This window comes from Protopterus annectens, chromosome 1.part1 (assembly GCF_019279795.1).
Source record: "Protopterus annectens isolate FY-2018-M chromosome 1.part1, PAN1.0, whole genome shotgun sequence".
NCBI classification, from domain to species: domain Eukaryota; kingdom Metazoa; phylum Chordata; order Ceratodontiformes; family Protopteridae; genus Protopterus; species Protopterus annectens.
In genome coordinates this window covers 30,712,839-30,731,851 of record NC_056726.1, presented here as the reverse complement: position 1 = coordinate 30,731,851, position 19,013 = coordinate 30,712,839, and the positions used below count along the sequence as shown (strand labels likewise).

At 39.4% G+C, this 19,013-nt stretch overlaps 1 protein-coding gene across 1 annotated transcript in view; it reads left to right on the top strand.

Annotated features, from left to right (window-relative positions):
* The window catches only part of ADAMTS12 (ADAM metallopeptidase with thrombospondin type 1 motif 12), a 2,672,119-nt gene that overhangs the window by 1,610,660 nt on the left and 1,042,446 nt on the right, over positions 1–19,013 (top strand). The window contains exon 11 of the mRNA XM_044085381.1: positions 14,457–14,590. Coding sequence (XP_043941316.1) covers positions 14,457–14,590 — 134 coding nt within the window. The remainder of the gene's footprint in view (positions 1–14,456; positions 14,591–19,013) is intronic.

Here is a 19,013-nt window from a genome sequence, read left to right as displayed (position 1 = left end):
AGATAGCCTACCAAAATGGGGATGCATTGGGCCATACGGTGATTGTGACTATTTCTCTCAGTAATGTATGGGTTGCTAGGGTTACAGGGTTTGTTTTAGCAGACATCTGATATATATGACGTTTGACATTGTCATGTATTGTTTCAGTACCTCATGACATACATCCTCAGATCATCACAGTGATTTACTAGATGAATACAGAATGGATGATGCACACACCAATATTATGGGCCAGATGCTATGCATTCTTGAACAATCCAACCTGTTGAGAGGTGTGCCTACGACCAATTGCCTGCTGGAGCTGTGGAAACTGTCCAGCACCTTGGTGCTATATTACAATGGTGGAATCTCTGTGCATTTCTGTTCTGGCATGGTCTGATTTCCAGTCCACGGCTGGGTAATATAAGTCAGGCAGGATCAGGGTGACAGCCAGACTCCAGATAGATTTCTAGGGGATAATATATGTGGGGGTGGGGGTGTCATGGGTCAGGTATGTTGGCCTATAACTACCAGTGCTTTGCATAGGGATCTTCTCAAAGTTTGACTGCACTTGGAAGGTCTTGTGTGTGTCAGACTGCTTGACTAGCCTGGAGGTGTGTGTGTGTGTGTGTTTCACATAAATGTATGACACACCTCATTTTGCTTGGCTGGCCACATTTTGGGGTCAGGATGTTGCATAGGATGAGTGATCAAGAAAGGGTGTGTTACTCCCCATGGCTGTGGACCAGGGTTCTGGGGGTGCAGACATGTCACCATCTTCCAGGGTTAGGACTGCCTCCAATGAGTGCATTCCCATGTTTAGACACCTAGCCCTGTCTGCCGACTGTACAGAGTATCACATAATATCCAGATTCATGACTCATATATGTGATTGGTTACCCAAACGAATGTGATTTTCAAGAAAAAGTGTTTTGCAAGTCACTCAGGGTTAAAGTCAGATACTAGTAACTGTTGACATTGTAGGTTCAGACTTCATACCCTTCAGATATTTCATGCTAGTATAATCATTCCATCAACTTTCTAACATTATTGGAGCAATATTTCAAAGGTGTCCTTCTCTTTGGATCTTTTTCATCCCATTATTCATGGCTTTGTCCAGATTTCTGGCTCTCTGACGCTGACAGGTTTTCTCCTAGCAGTTAGCAGCATGGCCTTTCTTTGCATTTTGTAGACTGTGTTAGGTTGGTGTTATGGACCCCATGATACTCCCTAACAGGGCACTGTGGGTGAGGCATGTAGGCCAGGTGTGACAGATGCAGGCCGTCTGTAGCATGGCAGTACATTCTGATGAACATATGTTCCTAGGCTGCTGGCAGTGGACACCCCTGGGATAGCACCAGTAAGTTGACTGTGGGTGTTACTAACAATTTCTTTCTGTTCGTGCTGAGCCATGGATGCTGCTTAAGGCTAGGGAACATGTTACTGCATTTCTATGGGACTATAGGTGCGGTAGGCGGTGACACATCTGTACACAATACACATTTGCAGAGACTGTAGTGATATTTGCTTAACATTTTGGTCCCATTTAGTATAGTGGTGTTCCTTATCTTTGAGACTACAGGCATAACAGTATCAACCACAGGTCAGATTGTTCTGGCATGAACAGTTGTAGTTTCAGACTTCTTACCTTTCAGAGTCATACTGCCACTGCTAGACCTGTTGTGATATCACTGTTTAAGTCTGTAGGTGGGGGTTTCATGGATGTCTCCATGTGGAGGTCTTTGCCAGACATTTCTGTATGGTTTTCTACAGCTGATGTGCTGGGTGAGGCTGGGGGTGGGTATGAGACCCCCACTTTGACATACATGCAAGTGACCTATGACCCCCCCCCACAGTTATTTGGCTCACCACATATACTGCAGTGGTATTTATCCACTAGGGTGGTACTGCATAGTATGGGTAAGCCAGTACTGGGAATACACTTCCTGCTGTCCCACAGAGCTGTCAGTTTTCTGCTGCTGTCCTAGTAAGCCACCCCATTCCCTTGCATGCTTGCATCAATTCCATAGATATGCTATCAGAACATTGTACTCCATTCATTTATTGTTAAGGAGACTGACTTACCTTGTGCCTGAGGCAGTTGTGAGGATGGTACTTGAGGGCTGACTATGTCGGATGCATGCAAAAGACTGCCTATACATAGGTAGATACTAGGCTATCGGTGCTATGGTAAGGTGTAGATGGTGTGATGTGTGACATCCATTTTACTGTGTATGTGAGACAGAGAGACAGATCAGTTCCTTGGGCCCGACAATGTCAGTGTATGTGCTATGCATTGCTCTTTGCCAAGGACAGGGTATACTGGGCATGCCTCTGTCTGCCTACAGGGGAAGGCTCAGGATGCTCCTCCTCCGAGTCCCTCTGTGCCTGTGGAGACCATTGCAATGGTGGGGGTTGTGTGGCCCTTCCCCGTTTTGTTCCTGCTGCAGCTGTTTCTGCAAGATCATATTGTGTATCATGGGACATACTGTAAAAATGTGTGCACATGTGGCTGAAGAGTACTGCAAGGCTCCACCAGATATGTCAAGGCAGTAGAACCGTGACTTGAGTATCCCAAATACACACTCTATAATGATCCTGGTTAGTGCATGTGCCTCATTATGGCGTTCTTGCGTGGGTGTGTGAGCATTTCTGATGGGTGTCATCAGCCACAGCTCCAGTGTGTAGCCAGCATCTCCCACCAGATGGCCATATGGGATGTCCCCACTGGCAAACGCTTGGTACAGCTGTGACAAATGCCAAATGTGGGAGTCGTGATAGCTTCCAAGGCTGCCAGCGCACACATTCATGATAATGCCCTGGGCATCACACATGACCTGGCAGTTGATGGAGTAGAACCCCTTACAGTTTAGGTAGACCCTATACCCTAGTCACCGGATGGTGCTTTGATGTGGATGTGCGTGCAGTCTATGGCACCCAGTACCTCTGGGTATTCTGTTACATGGTGGAAGAGACACATATTGCTGGTCTTCTCCTCACGGGTGCTGGGGAAGTAAATGTGCTCAGTGACATGTGGGCGCATGGCATCCAGGAACTGGTGGAGTATCCTGGATGCAGATGCCTGTGAGACCCCCATGATATCCCCAATTGGTCTTTGGAAAGTACCTGTAGCTAGTATTCTTAAAGCTACACATACCTTGGTATCCACTGGGATAGGTTCCCCTCTGTTGGTTCTGGTTCTGAGGTGTGGCTGGCACAGCTCAACAAGTTGCTGAAGTATGTCCCTGTCCACCCTGTAGTGCTCTACTATCTCCAGATCATGTATCCCCTGGTAGGTTACCTTGAGTCTGAACACTCTTCTCCTCCTCCTCGGTATGAGTTGGTTGTCAGCATTATCCTCCTCAGTGTCCTAGGCCTCTTGCATATATTGATAGATCAATGTGACATCAGCCCCTAACATTTTTTGCTAGTTTTGTCAGTTAAAATTCCCCCATATGTGTACACCTGTGGTGCAGAGTTTGTGGGAAAAACCAGACTGGAAGGTGTTTGCAAAGTTTATAGCAGTATGCTGCAAATTCTGCCTGTGTGATTGGCTAACTTTGAGACATTCCACCTGCCAGTTACTTTACTTGCATTTGAGTGGCCGTATTTTGCTATTTCCCTTTTTTTTTCTTTCCCCCTTCCCATCTCCACTACTTTAAGCCCCAAGGCATGGCGTGCAAACCCGCTGCCTAAATGTAAACAGTGCTGCTATTTCCATTTTTTTGTTTTGTTTTGTTTAAGTCCCAGTGTACGCAGCGCACACCTGTTTAGCTAAGGTAAACACATTTTAGCAGAAATGGCCATCCCTGGATGCGAACACACTCTTCATTTCATGATGTAAGACATTATAGCCTCATACACACCCCCTTACTTATCTGTGTTTAGCTAAGCACAAACTCAGGCAACAGAGCTCCAGTGTGCTTACAGCAAGCATGACACACACCCTTTTCATGTTAGCTGCTCCTCCTGCCTAGAGTCTCCTGTTCTAGCACCTACACAGTTAGGTGCAGTGTGTGAACTTTCAATATTTTGTGATTGATTAAATTCCCCCTCATTTGCATACCCCGCTGCCTTAGTCCATAGTTACTGCTCTGACATGGAGCCTTTCTCCTCAACACCAATTGTTCCCTGGTAATGTTTTGATTCTGCATGCCATTGACTATAATGGCAAACTGCAGATTTCCCCTAAAATTTAATTTTTACATTTTTTTTTAAATTTTCGGCACAATTCTGTTTGTGTACCGCTGCCCTGTGCTTAAACGGCCGAGATCGGCCAAAAAAAAAGTTGATTTTGTTTATTAAATTAAACACTTTCCCATGCCAGTGGCCATATATCTGGCCAATAGCATGCCTAAAGTTTATAATACATGTTTTTATTTGAGCTGTCATGCCTCCGTTTTGCTATTTGCAGAAATGTATTTGATTAGTAACCAAATACACATTTCTGCAACTAGCACTGTTCCTGCGTGGATGCCTGCCTGCTTCCTGAATGGCTAATTTATCTCATTTGCATGTTTTTTACCAGCAAATGAGGTAATTAGCATTCCACATGGCTTTCTGCGCAGGAGCAGTGTCGGTAGGCGTGTGCACGTCAGATCAGCTATTTGCTGAATTGCTCGATGGCCTTATTCCGTTCAGGAGTGGCTATACTGTTCCTGCACAGAAAAAAAAGTTTATTGAATCCCGGGGATAATTCCCTTCAAGGGTGATCCTCCTCATGCAAGTGTTATACCTATTTCTATGGCTTACACAGTTAATACACAGCTCAGTGGTAACTGATGGCATGGGTTAGATTATTACAAAAGGAGATTGTCCCTTCTGAGCCATTTCTATTTTCCAGCATGTTGTATTGATGAAATGCACACTGTGTAAATATCCCATAATGTACATACTATCCTTGCTGTCATCTCAACTCAGCATGTTAATGACATTCATATCTAATGTAATCCCCTCTGTTACAATGTTAATCTGTATATCTGTCACATCTTATAATATCACAGCTGCTTTTATTTATCTGTATTTGCTCAGGAAGTGTGACCACCATTAATTATTATGACATACGTGTTGCACAACTTCATCATTACAAAATTGTCTTTGTGACATAAGCACCTTTAAATCCATTATCTTTGTACAATTTTCACATTTTCCATCCCCTCTTACATACTCCTGTATACATCTCTTTGATTTCTAAGTATATTGTCCTCACTACATTTTCCTTGCCTGGTAACCCATCTATTGTAGCCTCCCTTGACACTTACCCTCTCCCTTTCTCATTTCTGTATTAATATGTTTCATTTATGTGCACAGAACACTCAGTACACTTTCCTTGCGTGGACAGTTTGCATTAATTGTCCTACGTAGCTCTTTGTGCTATCCTCGTCAGCATGCTTAACAGGTTTGCATATCAGCAAGCTTGCTTGTTTACTCTGTATGCCCATGCTGCTCTACACATTTTTCTGGCTGTCAACATGGCTTCTGACTTTGAAAATGTGCTTGTATTCATGTAAGTGTGATGAGCAGCAAGGATGTGATTAGTGCTGCTACTAATCTCGTTAACACGTAAACATTGTGTAGGCTTCATGTGAAGCCTACACACTTGTTCATGAATCCTACGCATTGTTTTGTTTTAACTTTTTAGTAAATAAGATAAATATTTAAACATATCTATGATTGTGGGACTTTGTCCTCAATTATTTTTGTCTGTATCCCAGATTCTTGAGCAAATAATTTGTGAGCAACATGTCCATAATATGTGCAGGGCTACAGAAGTTCAGCTGTCCGTAAAGGGTTGCAGTATACAGCAGAGGGACACTAGACTTGTGCAGCAGTAGCAGGAAGGAAACCTGAAAGGACCAGGAGTACCAGACAAGTCAAAGCATTTATAAATACACCAGTATAGTGTAAGTAACTTTAACTGAGGAACATGGCAACCTGAAGGCATGGTGGATGTGCTGGCAAAGTAAGTAAAGCCTAGAGGGGTAAGCCAGAGACACTTAAAAGTTTGAAATACATCCTGAAGGAAAAGAAGGAAAAGATACGGCTGAAGCAACAGCCTGTACGACAACACCACTACTACAGAGTAACAGACAGACAACTCCCTTCAAGTGAGCACAAATATCTCAGGTCTAACAACAAAAAAGCAATACGGAGGTGGGAACTACAAGAAGACTGTACAGACAAGGAAAACAGGGAAACACATACAAAGGTAGGAAGGATACAACAACAAAAGCAATTCTATAAAGAAACAATGACAGGCTGGAAAACGGACAAAATATATAAAACATGGATACATGTGGCAGAAAGGGGCTGATAGACAATGGCAACACTACAGTCATATAAGGATAAAATCGAGGGGACACAAAAGGGGCTAGTGAAGTCATATAATGAGACACAAATACTGAGAGTCTGGAAAATAAGATCAACATGTGGTCAGAACAGCCTTGCATAAAGTGGACAACAGAAGAAAAAGAGGTAGATGACAATGAGTTAAAGACCTTAGACAACCAGAGACCAAGAAGGCAAGGGAGCTAGAGAGTGCAGAAAAGATGAAACAAATAAAATAATAAATTAAAGATAAAGAAAATATAAATAAAATGGAAGTGCATGGAGAAAGAAACAAGAAAAATAAATGCAGTAGGGAAAATGGGAAAACAAAGAAAAGGAGACATTGAATATACATGGGTACATGTACCATATGTAAGCAGTGGCAGTTAGGTAGGGGAAGAACATCTAACTAGATCGGGAAGGCAAAAGGTAGAAGGGCAAGAAAAACTGCTAAATAAATATCATGAAAAGGAATGTGTTGGAGGTATCAAATTCAATTAAAAGGAGCAGAATCATCAAACTTGCAAAACAGAAGAAATTGACATTTGCCTGAACTAGGAGATGAAGTTGGATGTTAAGGATCTGAAATGCCTGACTACTAAACATTACCCATCAGGAGAGGTGGCCACATATGAGGAGGAGTAAAGAGAAGGGTTGCCTTTCTGTTCAGGAAAGGGCTACTAATAAGGGAGGAGATAGTAAAAAAGTGGAGCGGGATGGTAGATAATATAGTGATGAAAATAGAAGGAAAACACATGTCCTACATGGACGGACTCAAAAAACTCCAGCTATTCTCTGTCTCATATTGTCTACTAAGAGGCGATCTCTGCTTGACTTACAAAGCCAAGTCTGAACCAGCTCTGTTATAAATGCTACATCTAAAGAAATCCCAATCCCTCTGCACCACACACTCCAGAGACCGCAACCTCATTACCACAATCAACAGAACATGTTAGAGGGACAATTTTATAACCCATAGACTGCCCATGCTATGGAATAGACTTCCCATACTTGTCAAGCGGAGCACCTCACTGGCCTTCTTCAAGAGAAATCTTTATGAGTAAATGGGAAATAGAAAGGTCACCCCAGGGATCACTGCAGTGGCTCTGCTTGATAGAGGCACTGGGAACTAACGTCGGGTGGCACGATGCCAGGGTACTTCTATGGGCTAGGCTCGCAAAGGCTCCAAGGCCATTAGCCTAGTACACACCTATGAACCTATGAAATAACTGAAAGTCAGTAAACATTTATGTATCAAACAAGGACAGTAAAATTTTTTCAAGATTTTTTTCACAGTTTGGGAACAGTCAGAAATTGGAGATCAGTTAGTATGCATAGAGGATGACTACAAAATTATTTTCAACCCAAATAAAGATATGAAAGGAGGAAAAAAATATTTACAACCAGAAAGTCATAAAGAAGAAAATGAGAAAAAGTGTTTGGATAGACAAATGGAAATACAGATATACAAATGTAAGAATGCAGACAGAGCAGCATAGTAGGGTAAATTGATTTATGGTAAGAGGAAAGTGTTCAAATAGGATAATAAAACAGAAATGCTGGAGTGGTAACTATCAGACCACTCTCACATAATTAATGAGTGCGGAGATAATGGGTAGGCGGAAACAGCAGAGACAATGGGAATGAGGTACATCAAGATAGAGTACAGAGTAGAGTAGGGTAGCCTTAGAGACTGGCTAAAGAGAAAGATAAAAGGAAACCAAGACGCTAGACAAGAGCAGAAGATACAATGGTGGGATGGGGTCAAGGCTGCAGTAAGAGGCTGGGTAAAGCAAGAGACAGGAATATATAGAGAACAACCAACAAAGAAAATGTAAGTAGGTGAGAGCAATATAATGATCTGCAAATGGAGGAATTAATCAGGAGCAACATGTTCAGACTGGAAGTTATACATTTAGAATGACAAATAGCTGAAGGTAGAGACTATTATTGGCTTCAGGCTGAAAATGCAGGACAGGTGCAAGCATGGACACAAAAAAGAAATAAAGAATGAAAGAAAGGGATAGACAGATTAAGAGAGAGTAAATGATGGACATACAAAAAAGCAAAGAGGAAATACTTGTATTGGCTGCAAGCTGGAAATGTAAGAAAGGCAAACAGTGTGGTAAGAATAGGGCAAGAAAGGGAGTAAGGAGCAATAGATTTGGACATATGGGTTCCAGAGAAAACAGGAAAAAATTATTGAGGTTAGAAGTTTGTAAAACAGTGGGTAGCATAAAGGAAATGAATTACAAGAAGCTGATGATTGAAATGATAGAAACACACACACATCACAATCAGACAAGAAAACACTGACAAAATGGAAAGGAAAAACTTTTTCAGTAACAGGTAACGCCTCACAGTAAGACGTTGTCTTGTTCGATTCTCAACGAAAGCGTCTTCTGTGTGGAGACGTGTGAATGGGCGTACCTTCGTTGTAGGTTGTGCGTCAGAGCTGGCAACTTGGCACGTAAAAAATCTATTGCCAATCATTAGCGGATCGGAGTTCCGCTGTGGCGACTGCTAACTGGGAAAAGCCAAAAGACACAACAAGTAACAGGTAAAGTAAACTTAGTAAGAATGATGTTAAATATGAAAGTAGGACAGATGCTAAGATACATTCCCAAGGTGGGGGAATAAAGAATGATTAATGTCATCCCAAGCAAATGCAAATATATATATATATATATATATATATATATATACATACATAGCATAAAAACATTGGAAGCAACAGACCAAGGCTGCGAAATAAAAAATAGAAAAATGTATTTCCACAATAAACAAAAGGTGAGTGCTTTCGTGGACCATGCCACTTCATCAGACATGACATTAAAAATGTTGAATGTTCTAATATCGAACCCTATCAATCGAAAATTCAAAACATCGAACATTCAGAGCAGAGAATTTTTTCCTAGGGAAAAAATTTGCTGTTCCAAAACACAGACACACAACACAAGCACACCAAACAAACAGCAATCCACACACATACACCTAAACTCTTACACCTAACCCTACACTAAACTATACATACACCACTAACTATCCACTTACCTTAACCCAAACCATAACCCTAAGGTCCATCACTATCGCACAGTCACCTCACCCGTGCCCTAACCCTAACGCACCTACCCTGCCCTAACCCTCATGTCCACACAATCGCACACTTACCTGACCCGCGCCCTAACCCTAACTCACCTATCCCGCCCTAACCCTCACATCCACACAATTGCACACTTACCTGAACCGACCTGTAACTTTCCACCAGAGCGCTGAAAATACTGAAGAAACAGAAACAGACAAACAAATTCTTTCCCTAGGAAAACATTTGGTTTTCTGTTTCTTCGATATTTTCAGCGTTCGCTGAAAACGGGTCAATATTAGAACACTCAGCATTTTGATTGTTCGGTATTCTAATATAGACCCTATATATATATATATATATATATATATATATATATATGTGTGTGTGTGTGTGTGTGTATGCATGTGTGCATGTGTGAGGAAAAAGGCAAAGATTAGTACAGAGTGACTTACAACGAGTACTAAAGCAGATGGCTATGAAGTGGTAGACTTTGAGAAGTGTGCAAAAGCATACACCAGTAAAAACAGGCAGGAAGATAGGCAGAGGCCTGCTGGTAGAACAAATAGAGAAGAAAAGGGAATAAAGGGAAGAAAAGTAAGTGAGACTCTACAAGAGAAAGTCAAATTGACAATGAGCCAAACAGGGTTGAAAGGGCATTAGAGTATATAATAGGGCCTGAGGGTGGGATTTAAGAAAGGCAGAACTAGAACAAAGCAAGATGATAAGAGGAAACAATCATGAGACAGGATGGATTAACCAAATCAGGACAGATCATCCAGAGGAATCAAAAAAAGTGATGCAACAGTAAAAAAAGGGGGAAGAATGTGATGGAATTTGGGAACAACTAAAGGGGAACTGTGGAAGAAAATCAGAACAGAGGAAAGGTTGAGAAAAGTAGGGAAATTATAAAAAAACAGGAGGCAGAGACTGCTAAGGGAAGAGAGAACTGAATACAAAATGGTCTGGTTGAAAGGAAAAGGGTACAGCTGTTTTTTGGACAAAAGAGGAAGAAGGTATGCAGAAACAAAGCAAAACCTGAGAAAAGAGAAAGAAGAGCGAAAAGCCACAGACGAGGAGTGGGAAGATATATGGAGGCTGATAAAGGTCCCAAAGCTCCTAACCAGGAAATGGGATACCCATCTTAGAATAGTTGTACATGTGGTATATCATACCTATTATGAAGAAAAAAGCTGCTGGTAGAAGTAATAATAAATGTTGGAAATGTGGGACAGAAAAGGCAGGAATAATTCACATATTCTGGAAATCTGAATGACCAAAATATATATGACTGACTGAAGCCAGGGAATGGGAAAGATGCGAAGAAGAAGTTCCAAAACACATGGCAGCTGTGTCTGTTAGGGCTGGGTGTACACAAAAAGGATAAGAAGAAAAAATATTAATGTTTGGAGGAGTTAAAAGTGTAATACAAAGCAAATTACCATATTAATACCCTAAGGAAATTAAAAAGAGGATGTGAAACTTAGAAAGGGTGAGCGAAAATCCCTGAAGGAATGGCAAACTATAAGGTATAGTTACAAAATCAGGACATGCTTGGACCCCGAACCCTCTGCACAACCTTACTTATTAATGTTAACCCTTAATCCTGCACCTGCCCCAACCCCATGCATTTAACTTAGAAAAAAACATTTCTGTAACATTATCACTATACAAGACACCCAGACACATATCGCATACAGCAGCAGACAGGAGTAACACTATATCTGTCCCCTTCCTAAGACATTATTCTAACTTTAATCTGCAAACACTTGCACACACACTCTTACTGCTAATGGCAAAACTTTTAGTATACCTAAAAATTTCATCATAAAACTTCCAAACCTACACTTACCTTGCCCACATGCACTCAACCTTCCTTCTTTTGATATCAGCAGAATTTGGTAATGAGTACCATATCTCCAGCATTTCACTGTATCAATGGACAGGCAATTTGACATGTTGAAGTGAACCCATTTAGATATAATGAGATGATGTTCTTATGTACTTTTGTAAACAGACGTCATATGTCTTACTATGACTTTATTGTTGGTGCTTAAAAACAAATAAAAATTATTAAAAAAGTCACGCCTAATAACTTAAGTGACTACTTTCTTATAATCTCTTCATTATTCAAATCCATAAAAATGTCTGAAATGTTTAAAAGTACACCATTTTCAGAAGTCAATAATTCAACTATTTATACTTACCTGGAGGAGAGAAAATGGCACAAATCTATAATTAAACCCACAGTCCTGACCTACTTTATTAACGAATTTACCAAAATACAATATACTATTTGTCAAATAACACATAGAAGGCTTAGAAGTCAGACTTCCCCATATATAAAGAAATCATTAAATAAAAAATAATGAAACAGATGTAATGCATAGAAAAGTTAGAAACTAACATATTTAACAATGCAGCCAGTGCAACTTGAAAGCCCTCAATGGCACTCCAAAACACTTGTGGAAAGTGTTAATGCAAGGAACTGTACACTTTACAAACAATGGACATTCAGTTTCTGTCTCCTTAAACTTTAACAACAATAATTCCACCTCTGTCAAACCTTGTACACACATATTCTACTCTCTACACAAGATATATTAGTAATCAACTTTCTAGCTCCACCAATTACAAAACAAAATGGAAATGAATTGGATCCCTAACAACTTTAGTCTCTTACAGCTTATAGTCGTACCTTTTGCTTTAAGGAAAGGCACATAAAGAAACTAAAAAACTAATGGAAAATCTGGGTACCACTTCTGGGGCCAAATTCAGTAATCTATACCAAAAATTCCTAAAATATGTGTGCTTCAAAACTGACAAACAATTTACTTGCACATTAATCTCCCACTTCATCTGAAACAGTTCCAAGACCCTTTAAACATTTGCTATAATTCCCTTGACCAATGTCTCTTCCCTTAAAGAGTGAAGACTACATACCATTGCTAACATATACCTTCTTAACAATTTTTTGAAGAAATTACAATATAAACACATATTCTACCACATAAATATATATGATCGTCCATACAACAACATGGTTTTCGTAATGCATTTAGCACCATGACTGCACTGTACATTTACTGCAATGTGAATTGTGGCTTTCTCATAACTGATCTGTTTGCAGGCATGGAAAGAACATTTCAAACTGATAGTCATTACCTTATCCTTAAAAATCTAAGCAAGCTTAACTATGGTACAAGCACATTAGCTTGGTTTAAATATGATCTAGAAAATGGTGCATTTCAGGTATATGCTGGCAATTCATTATCAAAGTCTCTGGTACCCTCAGCAATGGAGTGTCAGAGAAATCATTATTTGCTGCCTTACTCTTTTTCCTTTTTTAAAAAGAAATGCTCTAACCTATTATTTTTTTTGTATGCAGATGTCTTGCTGCTCATTGACTCTGACAAAACCAGCATTTAACTTCATTACAAACTGCATGTCAGTTTCACTAAGTCCTGAAAAAGAACATGTAAAAGTAGCATACATCCCCACGGTAGCACACCTCTCCATTAGATATGTGGATATGCTTTTCACTTCTCCACAGATGTTAACTAGCTTACCTCATCTTCCATTTGAATCTAAGTGTTCTAATAAAATTCCCAGTATAATAGAACAAAGATGCCTTGGTCACACTCTTATCCCAGCCTTAACATTCATACCAAATGTTGGCATGGTAGTCAGTAAAATGTTTACCCATCTAAAACTATTCTTCACATCTGTTTTTATCAGTTGCCCTTTAAACCCTAGCTATAAACTTTATCATGCTTATGATTAAAGACTGCCTACCAGCAATAACTTTGCACTGCAGCTCTCAAAGTAGACACATTACAGTTATTTATATATACTCATCATTGCAGTTTATTATTAGCCATCTACTCAGGATAGGTATGCTCGACTCCTTAGTGTCCTTTTATTCAAAATCATTAAACTTGGACAGTGTCCCTTGGCCTTAAAAACAAAGGGCCAATCAGAATGTATCCATCGCCTTGTTCAGATCTCACATTGGGATAGCCTTTGTTGAGAGATCCTTAATTAAACTGGGGCTCACCAACTGGAACCACCTCCACAAAAATTCTGGGAAACAGCAAACACTGAACTGCTTCCAGGTCACACTGAATAAACACCAAGCACAATCCTTAAAATGAAGCCTAATGTCCATAAATACTAGGTTGCCTGCAAAATATCCCAAATGATGTCTAAACCAAAGGGTAAAAAGGTTTCAGACAGACATGACATTCAATGAAAACAACAAGAAAGTCACAGCCAAGATAGAGTCTTCACTGTGTAATACATTACACCTCATCTGGTTGAGGCCCATGGGATATATGAAAATGATCCCTTAAGGGCATTTAATCTTTATGTTTCTAAAGTATAGTCAAACAATCCACTTATGTAAACTGACAAGGTCAGAAAAAGACCAAAACATGCATGTGTACAGCTAGTGGAGTTTAGTTTTATTTCCATAAACTCATAAAGGCCTAAAAAGGAAAAAGGAAAAAGTCAAGGACATTCAGAAGCCATGTAGCTAAAATGCTGTTATCCCATTAAGGCATCATTTGCATATATCCCATGGGCCTCCACTGGAGGAGGTTATGGTATTACACAATGAAGACTCTAACTTGGTTGGATCTGTTTTGCAGTTTTTACTGAATGGTTTGGCTGTGTGGCCTTTTTACCCTTTGATTTATATATATATATGCATGTATTCAGCCCAGGAAAGACTGAAGCTTTTGTATTGCTTTGTTTACTGAAAGCATGAGAACCCTTTGACATCTATGTATTAGTGAAATGTTGCCTTTTGACAAACTTGAAGAAATGTAGTGGCTTACTTATTGCTGTTCTGTAGTTCTTTGAAATCATTCTCGTCAGTTTGTGAAGAACACTAAAGAAGAGAATAGGCTTTGTCCTTAAATATCCTTTCAAAGCAAGTAAAATGAAAAAAGTATATCAAGGACAACATACGAGGCAGATTTATTGTCGTGGAGTTGCTTAGAAAATTGCTTGTTAGAAAACTGCTCTCCAATTGATGAATCATATTTCTTTGATTTCTGCATTTTAGCAAATCCTTGTGAGCTTCAGTGTCAACCTGCAGATGGGCAATTTGCTGAGAAAATGCTAGATGCAGTAATTGATGGGACTCCATGCTTTGAACGGAATAACAGTAGAGACATTTGCATTAACGGCATATGTAAGGTAGAGTTTGGTATGTTTTCCTCAAAATGTCATAGTATTTCAGGCATGTCACAGATTTAACATTCTTTTTTTAATTTTATATGATATAGCTTAATAAAAAGATGCTAATGCAGCCTGATTGTGGTGAAATTTTCTTTTTATAAAGTTTCCTTTCACAGGAATGAAGATAAAGTTGGAAAAATAAGTAAGCATTTATGTAAAAAAAAAATGTAGTTTCACTGAAAGACTAACCAGAAGAGAAATCTAATGTTTTTCTTTCATGCAGGCACATTTTTACTGTTCTCCCAGCTCTCACCTTAATGAACTAAGCAGAACAGTCCAGTGTTCCTGCTAGAAGTGCAAAGAATAACTTTTCTTTACTCAATTTTTTTTTGTATCAAGTATTTTGCCTGCTAAAATGTAAAGATTTGTACTTTTTAAACTAAGCTCAAATATCGTTGTAGTAAAACATTTATTATGATTACTTACGCTATTTCTTTTTTCTGCTGTCTTCCATTCTTACTAGATATTGTTGTTGCTTTTCCCGGTTAGGGGTCGCCACAGCGGAACTCCGGTCTGCTAATGATTAGCAGTAGATTTTCACAAACGCCGAGGTGCTAGCTCGACATTCAACCTTCAACGAAGGCACGCCCATTTACGCATGTCTTTTGAATGCCCACCCAACTGCGGGTAGGACATGCAGACTCCACACAGAAGGCACTCCCCGCACTCCAGCCGAGAATCAAACGGGAGAACCTTTTGCTGTGAGGCAACAATGCTACTGCTGCACCACTGCGGAAGTCACCCATTCTACGCCTTGTAAATGCACCCAAGTCAAAAACATAAATGAACAGTTGCATGCGTGCAATGTATATATTCCCTTATGTACACCAGTATGTCATTACTATGGTTCATTAATATGGATTAAAGTAATAACAAGTGGTACACAGAGTAATACATTAAGTACCACTGGAATATAGAGGCAGGTATATGAGTCTGTTTGTCCTGTAGGTCCTGTCAAGTAAGACTGTACCAGATAGATGAAGTCACCATTCAGGAGCTTCATTTCAGGATCTACAAACAACTGCCGTTACTTGTCCTACCATGTAATATGTGAACCCTAAACACAAAAACAATAGCTGAAGTCCAAGATAGGAGGCTTTCTTATATAAAGCTCAATGTCCTGACTTCTGCAGTGGACATAGAGGGTTTCATGTATCCTGGACATGGTCAAACTTTTTAAGAGTCATCATTCTAAATGCCAGTGCTGTCAGATTACCCCACTTACAAATGCAGATATTACGCAGAAGGTTAACACTAGGAGATGTCCTTGAACCTGCAAAATTGAATTTCATCCTCCAGCTAAATAAGGATAGATGTATGACCACATGTAGCTGCCTTGCATTCAGTTTAAGGTCAAATGAGATGTGCAAGACATGACTGTTAAAATACATATATTATCTTATTAATATATATAACCCTATAACCTTATCTTATTAATATATATAACCCTAGCCCTCCCTCTTGCCTCCAAAACTTATTTCTCTCCTCTTGTTTTATTCTTAGTAATTTGATAGGATTTGGGAACTTTGTTCTTTTTTGCAATTGCCCTGGTGCTGTCTAGTGCATTTGCTTGTTTATGTCTGGTCTAGCTTTTGCCTAAATGTTTTTTAGTCACTGTTTGTTAGTCCATGTGCTTTTCTCATTTTACCTATGTTACTATGGTACTGTTGCTTTATTACTTTATTTTACGTATTTGCTTTTGTTATATTGTTATTCTTATGCTTGGAGCTTTTCTCCCCGGGCCTCTACTGAAAATGGACATGTATCCAGTTAGACTAGCCCGGTCAACAAATGTAAAATAAAATAAAAAAATAAAAATAAATAGTAAGTGCAATTAGGCACATGATTTACATTTCCTTTGTTACATACATACATAAGAAGCAAGGGTAATTTATGATAGATTTGAGCATAGAATATTAGTTATCCTTTGCTAATCAGGAGCTCTGCTTTTAGGAAATCCCTCTCATTTTCTGGGGCAGTATAGCATCACTGTTGGGAGGGGGAGGGGGCATATATTTGTAGTGGCAGATCTGCCTGCACCACATGGAGGCAGCATAACAGATAGGATTTGCTGCTATACAGTAAAGGTTTTGCAGTCTCTACATTGCGTTTATTCCCTTTTTATTTCTTTAAAGCAAATACCTATTAACACAGCATTTAAACCCTGTGACAAGTGTTGCATTTGCCATACCTTTCATTGTAGGCTACCCTTCCCCAAGAGGACACTATTCTCTTCAGTTTTTAATTGCTAATAGGTTTGCCTGAAGCCCATTCTGACCATATGTAATCTTCCTTATACCTTAGTTTTCCCACAGTCCTGAAGAGCAAAATATGGAATTCTTTAGTTTTCAACTAACTAAGAATGGAAAAAAACTTTCACAAAGATCACAGCAGGAAACACATCCATTGCAGCTAGCTGAAGACCTGATGAAATTTAAGCACTCCCCTCCCGTTGGTGATACTGGATCACACCTGGCTGCATTCACGGACAGTTTCTATTCTCAACGCAGTGTTTGCATACAGTTATCCATCCCCATCAGGCAGAAATACAAACTAAGCTTAGAAACAAACACCTATGTTGAAATTCTAGTATTAGCAAACTATTTAATAAAAGGTAGATACATATGGTCTGTGACAATAAACTTAGTACCATAACTGATAAGAATAAATTTAAAAGAAAACAAAGAATGAAAAAGTAAAATCAAATTTTCCACAGATAAATTTGAATTGAAAGTTGACACTTATTTATAGCACAACCAAAAGGCTTTTTATAGATGTTTTATAAATCTTAGAAGCAATACCCGGCAATAAACTGAACTAATATATTACAATAACACATGCTCAGCCCTGGAGGACATGATCATTATTTTAGTCAACAAATATAGTTCAAACTCTACACCCTCATCCCTATACATTTTTCCACCATTTTAGCATGCCCATATGCCTCTCAGACCACAACAGAGAAAATTTTGAAGACTACGCTTCAAGGTCAAGAACACAAGTTCCATCAGTCCAGACTTTACAGTCCTAAGCATAGCCTTACTGACTCAATAATAAACCTATTTATCCTCAACCTCTCTGTTGGATTTGTACCCATAGTGTGAAAAACAGTTCTAGTCACCCCACTTCTCAAGGAAGGGCCTGGCACTGATCCTTGCAACTACATACCAATAAGCCTAACCAGCTTTATATGTAAGGCAATGGGCAGCATCATTGAGACCTTATGAGCAATGAAACTGACAAACAACAATCCCTTGACTCAAACTAGGATCGAATTGTTAAGCATAGATCCTGCCTTTTAAATTTACTGGACATTTTGAACAAGTAACCTCAGCATAGTATGAAGGGAAAACTGATGCATACTTTCTTCGTCAACCTGACAAAGTGATTTGACGCTATACTCATTCTCACAATGTTGATAAGCTAATGAAACTAAATGTAGACCCTTTTGTAACCTTCTGCATAGCAAACTGACTCACCAACAGATTAGACTGAAAACGATCATTACTAGTGAAGCCTTTCAGGGATTGGTCCTTGAAATACTTCTCTTTGGTATTTACTTCTTTGATGGCACAACCTATACCATGGGCCTGTGGTTGACTACATTTGCAGATTTTCTCTTCATGAGAGTCTATCACTTACAAAACCATGGTGCAAGGGCCACCGCCTAAAGCTTAATGACAAAAAAATGTAATACAGCATCGTTGATAAACATTTGCACCTATGCACCTACTAATAGATGAATATCTTCTGGAAACTAATCCAGGTATTATGGACTTGGGTAGTTTTACTGATAATGAACTATCCTTTTATTACTATATATATCTGCTATAATCTGGAAATCCATCTAGCCAGACTGATTATCACAGGTGTATCTTCTAAGTCAAGAGAAATTATTATTCCTCTCTACTCCTTCCTTTTCAAATCACTAATTGAATAGAATAGAATGCCTCTTTTGGTAAGTACCTGTCTATACATATGATCCAACTCGAAAGACCTTAGTGTGTTCTCACAGGGAAAATCAAAGACATTTATTCCATGTGCAATACAAATCACTTTATAGGACATTCTCTCTCTCTCTTTCTTGCAGACTACTGAGAGAGGACCTCAGACTTGCCTGCAAATCCTTAATCCTTTGATCCATTGTTATGCAGCTTCCTATAAATTCAAAAACAATTACTATAAACTCCATAGGTTCATAAGTTCATAGGTAGGTACTAGACTATTGGCCCAAGGGCCTACGTAAGCCTAGCCAACAAGGTACCATAGCTTGCGCCACCCAAGAAAGTTATTTTCCTGTGCCACTGTCTATCAGAAGTGATCCCCAGGGTGTATTTCCTATTTCCCATCCACTCATCAAGATTTTTCTTAAAGAGTGCTA